The sequence below is a fragment of the Sinocyclocheilus rhinocerous genome, unplaced genomic scaffold, assembly GCF_001515625.1.
Source record: "Sinocyclocheilus rhinocerous isolate Xijiao unplaced genomic scaffold, SAMN03320098_v1.1 scaffold656, whole genome shotgun sequence".
NCBI lineage: Eukaryota > Metazoa > Chordata > Actinopteri > Cypriniformes > Cyprinidae > Sinocyclocheilus > Sinocyclocheilus rhinocerous.
In genome coordinates this window covers 123,638-135,351 of record NW_015648010.1, presented here as the reverse complement: position 1 = coordinate 135,351, position 11,714 = coordinate 123,638, and the positions used below count along the sequence as shown (strand labels likewise).

The window sequence follows — 11,714 nt, the reverse complement described above, 5'->3', positions numbered from 1 at the left end:
AATATAATTTTTGCAGTGATGCTTCAGACCAGCATCAAAACAACACATGCTGGTATTTTCAGTGTGGTTTCTTTTGTTCTTCATCAGGCCTGGTCCTGGAAGGAGACTGTCCTGGAGTCAGGGACATCAGGTCGCTACACGGTGGAGACAGTAAGCACAGAGGACGGAGTGCTGTCCACCCTCACCATGAGTAACATCGTGCCTGCCGACTTCCAGACCATCTACAACTGCACCGCCTGGAACAGCTTTGGCTCCGATACAGAGATCATTCGCCTCAAGGAACAAGGTGGGAGCCAAGGTTCGCCAGGTTTCACCTTCTTTTCTTTAAAACAAGGCTGTGGTAGAGTAGTGGTGCAGTGTTTTATAACCATGGTTTCTGAAAACACTGGAATAGACTAGAATATTTTTTTTTTCTCCATTACTTTCCATTTATCAAATTAGCAAGTAGCATCTGAATCATATTAACATCTTTTAATATTTTTATACCAGATTTAATTCACAAATGAAATAACTGACAGTCATGACCTAAATATGACTTTCATTTACAATAATCAGTAATAAACTTCTGCATTAGTATATTTTCACACCATGTGCCATGGCAGATTTTAAGTGAATCATTGAATCAGTGAGTTGTTGACTTAAGAGCAGTCTGATTCACTAATGAAACACTCAGTGCGGTAATTCATCAGGTTCACTGGAAAGAATCAGTCTGCATCTTCTTTTATTTAATACATGCCTGTGATAGAGTAGCACTGTGGTGTTTCATAACCATGGTTTTTGAAAGCACTGGAATAGAGCAGAATCTGAGGGGGACCAAATAATATTTTCTTCATTACTTTCCATTTATTACTTTATACATTATGAATCACTTTACACAAGATTAGCAAGTCACATTCAAATCATATTAATGTCTTTTTATGTATTTATACCAATTTTAGATTACAAATTTCATTCAGCTCTAGCCAAATGATTATTTCAGAGCAACATCAATAGTAATTGCACATTTAACTGCAACTTCAATAAATCATATAAATGTATTAACAACACTTAGCACTATTTAATTTGCAGCCTTGTTACAGTGATTCATTTCTCTCTTGTGCATTTCTTGCAATCTATCTCCCCATGTGCTTTCATAGTTTGGATTTGTTTACATGCAATACATTTGAGTCCTGTTTTGACTGACTTCAATGGTTCTTTAATAGATCTGTTTCCCCAAAAGCGAACATTTAGTCATAATTCGTACTAATTTCAAACCCTAATGATTAGAAATTTTACATGATGTGCTGGTCGTTCTGTTCCGTGAAATTACAACGAATGGGGACTAAAATGTTCAAGTTTAAAGATGCAAATGCATAAATATAAAAAAATATATATAACTGTTCTAGGGTGACTATACACCCCTTTTTCCCCTGACATGTCCTGGCTGGTTTCTAAATATCCAAAAATATCAGAGTTTTGGCTTTGTTTTCCTAAATTGTCTCGCCGAAGGAAAAGACTGATAAGTAGTTTGACCAATAGCATTCAAGCTTTGTACATAATCGACCAATCGTGGCATGTAAAAAGGTGGGATCTACAGAGAATGGTCAAAGCAACACAAATACGCAAGTACTGTACATATAATGCATGAGTACTGTAAAGAGCACGTCAATAATAAAACTAAGCCAAAACCTGGACATTTTAGCCAATTTAGAAATCCCAGTTGGGGTAAAAAAAAAAAAGGACATATGGTTACCCTAGACTTTTCTGAAGACTTCTAAAGCCAAACAATGTCTTTGTGTGACAAACATATACAATATATATTTCTGGGTTTATAAGAACTGCACACAATAATTCAGACAATAAACAGGCATCAACTGTGAATACGCAGAGGTCGTAATGCTTAGTTTGTACTGGGAGCCAGTAATTAACTTCGTGTAGGTACAGCTTGTTGTCTGACTCAGTCTCTCATTATCATTTGGCCGTAAAATCTGGCCTCCATCTTTCGGTTTAAATATACCAACAAGAGCACAAATAAAACAGTTGAGTTGGCTCTAATTAACCTAAAGCCACAGCTTCTCAAAACACTCCTGGGATTGTTGGAATCCACATTACACCCACGTTCTATCAGAGTCTCACGATAACATCCGATGCAGGGTTCAGTTCATGCACACGCAAGGCATGTTATGTGCGTGTCATGCGCTAAAACGTATGCGATAATTGGCATAGCTGCAAATTGTCAGATTAAAGTGAAGGTATCGGAGTTTTCGCTGGAAGGCGATGGTGGTGTTAATTGCCTGTGCAAGTTATTTTGAATAGACGCATTGAAGGTGTGAATGTCTCCTTGACACGGCATTTGACATTCCCATTTGTTCCATACAAGTGCGAGTCTGGAAATATGTCCAGGTCTGTGTTTGAGCGCTTATTTACTGGATTTACCCGTCCTGTCCATGCTGTGTTATTGTAGAAGGCTCTGTTTTGTTTTCCAACAGATTCCCTCCCTGTTGCCGTGATCATCGGCGTGGCAGTTGGCGCTTTCGTTGCTTTCATCGTCCTCATGGGAACCATCGGCGCGTTCTGCTGTACGCGCTCTCAGAGAAGTATGTACCTCTCAGCCCATCGCGTTCCTGCATGTCCATCACCAGAGAACGCTAAGTGCTCCTCAGTCAGACAAAGAGCAGGGTGTTAGGGTGTCACTTCACAGAAACCGAGCCTTTATTTCTATATCTTCCTTTTCGTTGAGTGTTTGTGTAGGGTTGGGCGGCATGATGGTTCAGAGCAGAAATGCATCATCTGTCTGCAATGCTGCTGAAAATCCTACAGTAGAAAACTCTAGCTGTTTTCCAATGTAGACAATGTCTTTTCCTTTGCCGCGCTGTGTTTATACTAATTCTAGAGAATTTAGGATGACCATACATCCTCTTTTTCCTGGACATGTCCTGGCTGGCATTTCTAAATTGCCTAAAATGTCTGGGTTTTGGCTTTGTTTTCATATTGTTGTCATACTTGCTGAAGGTAATGACTGAAAAGTTGCTTGACCAATAGCTTGCAGGCATTGTATACATAATCGACCAATCGTGGCATGTGAGAAGGTGGGATCTACAGAGAATAATCAAAACAATGCAAATACGCAAGTACATATAATGTATGAGGAAGTCAATGGGAAAACGAAGCAAAAACCCAGACATTTTAGGCAGTTTAGACACGTGCGTATGGACACCCTAAGCTAATTGGTCAGATTTAACTGTTGTTTACAATGATCTACAGTAGAAATGTTGCAACTTGTTGCATTAATTGAATTAATTAACTGAACAGGTGTGAAAATTTACATGAATTGGCTATTTTAAAATAGCGTAGCTTATTCAATTATACTTTATATGTATTTTATATTTTGTTTTTTACAGCTGCTTTTTAGTGCATTTAGTGCCCAAAAAAAAAAAAAAAAAACCTTAAGAAGCAGAATATTGCATGAATATAACAGAAAAAAAAAATGTATGTGACTATTCTCATAATTTTGACTTTATTCTTTAAACATTACCAATGCATCCATGAATTGTTTTGTTTTTATTCTCAATTTTTTTTAATGTGGCAGTAAAATTCTGACTCTTTTTTTTTTACTTGTGTGCTTAAAGAAGAATTTTATTTTTACTAATGCTACTACTAAAGCGTTTGTCATGCCGCCTACCCTTATCTCTGTGTTTCTTATTTGCTTTCCTTTTACCGCGACCATCCTCTGTCATGATCAAAAGAGAAAACAGCTCATCCATGTACAGGTTAGCGTCAGACAGTGAACAATGAGCTTGCAGTTTCCGATTGTTGGTGGCATTGGGTTGAGCATGTTGTTGTTGTATGCCACAGAAGACGCTCACCTGGTTATGCCTACACTGCCCACCTCCATCTGTGCTCAGCAGAGAGAACTTGCAAGCAAAATTAAGACAGAAAGTAAGACCTGTTACCTGACCGTCACCAATTATCTGTAAACATTGTTCTTCAATGCGTCAACATGAGCTGTGTGATTCTCTGTGGTTCCTCTAGGGTTCCTCTTATCTTAGTTCTGTGGTGTTATGCTGCCTTCAAGTCCTCATGGGAAGTTCCTATTCAAAGTTGTGGATGTTGTAATTATAATGGAACATGATTTTAGTTGCAATAAAATGGACAATTTCATATTTCTCTCTATTTAAATTCAGGAAACTATTTTTGAAGTACAAGGTGTGTGATATTTAAGCTAGCTATTTTAATATTTATGTGTGACCACATTTCCCCCCCTCCACCTTTATTTATTTATTTATTTATTTATTTGATAATACAATAACATTGATATAAAAAATATATTGCTATAAAACCATATACTTCTGTAAATCTTTAAAGCCATCTGTAAAGCCTGACATGTCAAATAATAATAATATTTTATTGAAGTTGCGTGTGTGTGTGTGTGTGCATGCGTGCGTGCGTGTGTCTTTGTGTTTAAAAGTTTGTATTCATTTTATTTATTTGTTTATTTTATTTGTTTGTTTATTTATGTACCTATTTTTTATTTATTTTTGGTTCTTATTTTTTATATGGTTCATAAATTATGATATACTGTGTGTATGGAGCTCATATTTGAGAGGAAAAAAAAAACACCTCAATTTTATTCAAAAGCCCAAACTGTCTAAAAGTATGCATTTTGCTGCAGATGCTGATATTTACAGTATATGGCCAGAAAGTAAGATGAAAAGTAAGATGAAATTCTGATAGCTTCTAATGTAAACTAATGAGATCTTTATAACAGTATAACAGATTACTTGTATATAATACATATAAATATCAATTGTCACTCTATGTCTCCCGATAACGTCTTAGTAAGATGATATTTAAATGAGATGAACAAATTAACATTCCTCAAAAACGTGATGGATAATATTTGATTTTTACATTTTAGCATGACTTTTCTAAAAAAAAAAATGCATGGATAATAAAGTAAACCTAACGTGCATCCGTCCATCAGTTCATCTTGAAATATTACTAATAATGTAACAGTTATTTTTATATTTACTTTATAAAAACCAGTAAAAATTGTACAGCAAAAAGATCAATCAGAGGGCAAAAGGCATTTAGTAAATTAAGTTTTGAACATGTTGATATCTTAGAGGCCTTATAAAATGCAGTAGGGATATTATAAGTTAATTCTTAAAATTTGAAATGTATGAATTATTATATACTGTTACTGACAGAAAAGCTGGGACTCGTTTATGTGTGCTGATCTCATAAATATGCTAATTTTGACATGACTTGAAGGCAGCATTCGTTTTCATGGATTAAAGCAATGTGAAGTGGCATGGAGTAAATAGCATTTTTTTTAATATATATTTCACATCAAGTACATTACATTTAATGATACTGGAGTAACACTTGTCACTTTCCACTCAGACCTCAAAGGCGTGGTATCAGCCAAGAACGACATTCGAGTGGAAATCGTACACAAAGATCACAACGCAGCCCGAGAAAACGAGGATCACTCCGCCATGAAACAGCTCATGGTGAGTCACGTTTCTGAAGGAAGAAAACAGTAAACATCCCACTCGCCATCAGCACCCCCAAATCAACAAGCTAGCTCATTATGCTAGTCCCTGTCACATCCGTAGCTAATGAATGCTAATCATCCCCACCCCAACACTAATAGCGCCTATCTCCCTCGCCACTTCTAACGTCAAACCCATGAATAATGCAGCATAAGTGTGATAACCCTGCTGGCCTGCATGCCTATATTTAGCCCCCAGCCTGTATTTCCTGGGAGGACATGGGCATAGATGTAACCATGGTGATGCCAGTGATCAAGTGGTCCTTTTCTCCTGGAGCCCTCGGTGAACTTCTGTCAAAACACATGCTGCCACCATCTCTGGAAATTTCACTCATTGTCACACAAGCCTCCAGGGCCCAGAATCAGAGTTCTGTTTGGGCTCAAGATGTATAACAAGACTTTAGACAAAAAGTGAGAGGACACCTCATGAAGATGCCGTTGCATTGCAAATTCTTTGCTAATGATGTGAAGAATATTCACAGGAGATTGCCCCAGTTGAAGTAGCTTTCCTTCTGGAATATCTTTAAGCGTTTCGGAGCACCAAAACTGGCACAGTGAGAGTAACCCAGATTCTAATGTGTGAACGGATCTGTTGTTTGCCACAGATCGAACGGGGAGAGTTTCAGCAGGAGTCCGTTCTGAAGCAACTTGAGGTACTTCAGGAAGAGGAGAAGGAGTATCAGCACATCAAGGTATGTCTCTATGGGATTTGAAGGAAGTGATATAAGAAAGAGAGAGGTTGTTTGATATATGAAAACATCTTATATATAAAACATCTTCAATGTATATTTTAACTATCTAACTATTGTAACTACTAACTATTGTACGCGTGTTCATGAGAGAGTGGTGTTCCAGCGGGTGACGTAAGACGTAGGCGTAGCGTAAGCTCTGGTGAGAAGTGACCAATGCGTAAGTGCAAGAAATGTCAGAGGATTTCGATATAAGCCAAGAGGAGACTTCTTCCTTGTCTGTAAACAAAACTTGGTTCTTGTGAGACTAGCATATTCTCACCAGAGCTTAAGCTACGCCTACGTCATCCGCTGGAGCGCCACTCTCTCGTGAATCAGTGTACAACAGTTAACGGAAGCTAGAGATTACAGTTTTAGTAAGGTAAGTTTTAAATATGGATGTTTTTTTTTCCTAAACAAACACATCAATTCGCTTCAGAAGGCCTTTATTAACCCCCTGAAGGTGTGTGGAGCAATTTTTATGATGGATGGATGCACTTTATTTGACTTCAAAATCTCAACCCCCATTCACTGCCATTATAAAACTTGGAAGTGCCAGGACATTTTTATTTTATTTTTTTAAATATAACTCGTATTGTGTTGTCTGAAAGAAGAAAGTCAGATAAACCTAGGATGGCTTGAGGGTGAGTAAATCATGAGGTATGGATGAACACTTTAACATCCATTGGAATCTTTTCGTTACACAAAAAGTTCTTAATAGTGATTCTTCAGATTCTCAAAACATTCTTCACACTAATAAAAAAATTGTTATTTTAAGAATCGTTCACTAGTTCTTTGAACTTTTATTTTTAGCTACAGTAATAATTTGTGTATAAATAGATTGATCAAATAAATAAGATGATTTCCTTGTTCATGTGCAAATAGCATTCTTCTCTCATAATTAATATTTCATACTCGTTGAGCTGCGCTGATAATTCAATTTCTCGACACATTTACTGATTATATTTTACCTTTGTTAAACACCCAATCCGGGCTTGACTTATAAATAAAAAAAGCCATTAAGAAAGTGTTTCTCAGTCATTTACTCAAACAAGAGCTCTGTTATGGGTCTGATGTGTGTGTGTGTGTGTGTGTGTGTGTGTGTGTGTAGGGGTAGGGTTGGTGTAGGGCAATAGAATATACGGTCTGTACAGTAGAAAAACCATTATGCCTATGGAGAGTCCCCACAAGGATAGCTGACCAGACGTGTGTGTGTGTGTGTGTGTGTGTGTGTGAACTGCTGCCTTTGCAGAGACACTAACACTTTAGAAATCACATGTCACGAACTGAAGCAGTTTTAATGTGAAACTGAAGGAATGTGTTAAGTGCTTTAAAAATAACACTATTACACATACCTAATTGATTATGGCAGCCCAAATATATTGGAATTAACTGGCTTGTCCATGCAATGTACATATGCATTAGGCATGGAATTTAATAAAATAAGGTTTTTAAATTGAAAAAGCATTTGTTTTCATTTTCAGCACTTACGCATTAGCAAATACATGCTCTGTTAAGATTGTGTAATTAGTGTTTGTAGTTTATGGCAGGAAATTGCTTAGAAGATGGATATTTACATTTTTGTTTAGCCGAAGCCCTTTTTATTTTAACAAAATGAATTAAAGCCTTATTAGCAATTATAATTAGCCTTTACACATTTGCACTGATCATTGAGTATTTTAAGTGTTCAGATACTAATTTAGCTAATTTTAGAGTGAGCTTAAAGAATAACTATCGTAATTCTAGTCTGATTAACCTATGATCCCATGGTTAAGCAGACAGCAGTTGCAGTTGCAGTTCTTGGCAGAAGCAGCATAGCTTTTATTCTCTTGTTTGTATTTATCTCAGTGTGTTCTTAAAGTCTGTTTCACGGCCTGCTCTACCTGCTCCCTGCGGGACTGATTTCCTCCCTACATGTAGATGAGTATGTAAAATGAGCAGTGTGAACAGGGACGGCTCCGTACAGATACGGAGTGCACACAATCCCTGTTGCCTGATAAAACTGCGCCAGACAACGCCTTTCTCGCGTTGTCATAGAGAAGTCACCTAACGGTGATTATCGTCTCTCCCCCAGCGGGATATGGCCTGCGCGCCCGCTCAAAATGGCATCCACGTCCACATCGTGCCGCCTGTTTTGCTTCTTAGCAACCGTGCTGATATAGCACCACAACAACGACAGCAGCCATGGTATCGAGTTCCTTCGCTTTGATTATTTCTTTCTGTCACGGATTTAAAAAGCCTTGATTCTGAAGTCCAATTAAAGCTGAAAAGTACAGACTAACAACCAGATTGTGGATCAAGGTTCTGCTTAATTAGCCTATAATGATATTTTGAGGTTATTGCTAAAGATTGTCTTTGACTACTTTTCTTACCTCTGTTTTGCGTTTGCATGTTTCTTGCATTTATTAATGCTTCAAAACAGAAGTGATAGCAAAAGAAAAAGAAATAGATTACAATGCACTAGCTTTAGTTCATGGTATTAGATAAAGGTCAAAATAAATGAGAAAGCATTTGGAGATAAAAATAGAAATAAAAAAATAATACTGCAATCAAAGACATTGCTATCTATACAGGTTTACATTTTTCAAAGGGCACCAGATAGTCAAAAAATAATAAATGGTTTTAGCCAAAGTTGCATGTGAATAACACAGAAGTATTCAATTAGAATTACATAAAATCACAAAATATGTCTTTGAAATACAAATTAAGCTAACCTCCTCATGGTCATCTAGTCCTGTCTAAGTAGGGCAGAGTGTAATTGTATTAAGACTTCTATTGTTTGACAACAAAACAAGTACGATTGAGATTGCATTTCCAAGTCTTCAAAAGTTTCAGATGCTGTGTGTTTGAGTTTAAAAGCTTCAAAATGCATCATAAGAGGCTAAAGGGGAGTTCACACTGACAGTGATTGAACTGCTGTAGGTTACCAACTCGTTGTGCATTTGGTTTCTAGTAGTCATTCCCATTCAACTGCATGGCAGCAGATCCATGTACTCCAATTGGAAGACGCTGCGTTGCTTTGATGCTTATTTGCCTAACGTTGAGCTCATGGCCAATGGTTCAGATATTGGCAGCTCTTTAAAATGAATTGCTTCGGTGGCCGGTTGCCAGGGCCGTTTTCAGCCAGCATCACTACAGAACCTTTAATGGTCTCATATCACCCGACTGTATAACAATTCTGTGTCACATCTGAATGGATCAAGCGCCTTGCGCTGTTTATCTCTTATAAATGGTGGCATAAGCGCGGCGCACGTTCGTCAGCGCTGTGCAGGAGACTGATCCCGCTCTGCTTTGACGCGCGGCTGGCGGATGCATTGGGTAGCGCTGCTTTGCGGTTTCGCATGCGCTGTAATTTAAAAATAGCGCCTAATATCAGGGAGGTCTCCATCGTTTCAGCAATCAGCCCACTACTCGAATGGAATGTCCCGGTGCTCCCGATGGCCAGTAGGCGATCACGGGCCCCCCAGACCTCTGGGCCGTATGCACTCTGTCACCCTTTTCCCCCCACTAGCGACGCCCCTGCTGGTTGCACAAATAGCATGTATAATAAATTGCAGCAGATCTATACAGGTGGAGCTGGGGAAGGTGAAGGGTTTCAGAGTAACTCTGAAAGTGTGCCGTGAAAAGCTCTAGTGAATGCTAATCAACCATTTAAATGTGACCCTGGACCACAAAAGCAGTCTTAATTGTAAATTTTTCAAAATTAAGATTTATACATAATCTGAAAGCTGAATTAATAAACTTTCCATTGATGTATGGTTTGTTAGGATAGAACAATATTTGGCCAAGTAACAACTATTTGAAAATCTGGAATCTGAGGGTGCAAAAAAATCTAAATACTGAGAAAATCGCCTTTAAAGTTATCCAAATGAAACGAAGTTTACAAAATATCTTCACGGAACATGATCTTTACTTAATATCCTAATGATTTTTGGCATAAAATAAAAATCTATAATTTTTACCAATACAATGTATTTTTGGCTATTGCTACAAATATACCCCAGTGACTTAAGACTGGTTTTGTGCTCCAGGGTCACAAATGTAAAACAGCAAACTCATTGACCACGTATGCAACATGAACCAATCAGCTTGTGCCAAGTAGTTTAACGCTGTGAATATCATTAGTTTGTGTTAACGACCCCCCAGCCTGCGCCATCTAGAGTTTCATGACAGAACTTGACATTAAGTAAGACTGATTACCTTTTGTTTAACTGTTAAGTAGTCAACATTTGAAGTGGATCAAAAAAGTTCATCATAGTTGTCCTGAGACAAGAACGGGTATTGTTTTGGTTTTAGGAAAACTTTGATGAAAGGTTATGATCCACTTCAAATGTTGACTAGTGTAGTCCTTAAGGCACGGTTTTAACATGAATGCTAAGTTTATGCAACTGCCCCCTGGTATCAATTGCTTCGCTGCCAATGTGAAAGCCCTTTACCACCATTTTTGTGTCATGATATTTGTGTTACGTTGTTGAACTCTTTATGCACATTGACGTTGTTTGTTAACGCATTGTTTCTCAAAGGACCCCACTAATGGATACTACAGCGTGAACACCTTTAAGGAGCATCATGGCACCCCAACCACGCTGGCCGGAAACCAGACCACAGAGCTCCGCCGAGACCCTGCCACAGCCACCACCGGCAAGCAGCGAGTTCCCACTGGAATGTCTTTCACCAACATCTACTCTACCTTGGGTGCTGGACCCAACCGCCTGTACGACTACAGCCAGCGGTTCGTGCTGGGCATGGGCAGCAGTTCCATCGAGCTTTGCGAGCGAGAATTCCAGCGAGGATCGTTGAGCGATTCCAGTTCTTTCCTGGACACACAGTGCGACAGCAGCGTCAGCAGTTACAGCAAGCAGGACGGCTACGTGCAGTTCGACAAGGACAGCAAGGCCTCTGCCTCAGCCTCTTCCTCGTCCCATTACTCTCAGTCATCGTCCCAGAACTCAGACCTCACGCGGCCACTGCAGAAACGCATGCAGACCCACGTCTGACTGCAGGAGATGGACAGAAGACAGAGGAATCCAGCGCTGGGATTGGCCACAGGGGATTGAATCCCCCCCAGATGAGAATCAGGAACCAGTTCAAGCACATCTAGCACGCCAGTTTCATTTTATCCTCCACTTCGTTTGCTTTTAACGTTTCTTTGATATATGTGGATTTCTTCATTTATCCAGATCTTATTTAAAGCTCTGAAAAGCCTTACCGGTTTCAGAACCTTGTCTTGGCCCTTCCGAATGCCCTAAATATCTGGGCCAAAAACCTCCTCTAAACAACAGTGTGCCACAGTGATGTTACTTGCCAACGTAGAAAGAACCTCTGAACAGAACTAGTGTCCTTGTTGTAGTTACTTTGAAACGGCTCGGAATGACCTCCTCGAAGAAAGCATAACAACATTGCTCAAATGAGCTCTTTGAAGACAGTTGATGAAGGCTACACTTCATACC

The 11,714-nt window shown here is 38.8% G+C and overlaps 1 protein-coding gene across 1 annotated transcript in view; it reads left to right on the top strand.

Annotated features, from left to right (window-relative positions):
• The window catches only part of LOC107709557 (kin of IRRE-like protein 3), a 204,445-nt gene extending 192,731 nt beyond the window's left edge, over positions 1-11,714 (top strand). The window contains exons 12-18 of the mRNA XM_016514051.1: positions 203-286; positions 2,469-2,576; positions 3,726-3,749; positions 3,835-3,918; positions 5,386-5,495; positions 6,142-6,228; positions 10,788-11,714. Of these exons, the coding sequence (XP_016369537.1) occupies positions 203-286; positions 2,469-2,576; positions 3,726-3,749; positions 3,835-3,918; positions 5,386-5,495; positions 6,142-6,228; positions 10,788-11,261 (971 nt within the window). The 3' untranslated portion in view covers positions 11,262-11,714. The remainder of the gene's footprint in view (positions 1-202; positions 287-2,468; positions 2,577-3,725; positions 3,750-3,834; positions 3,919-5,385; positions 5,496-6,141; positions 6,229-10,787) is intronic.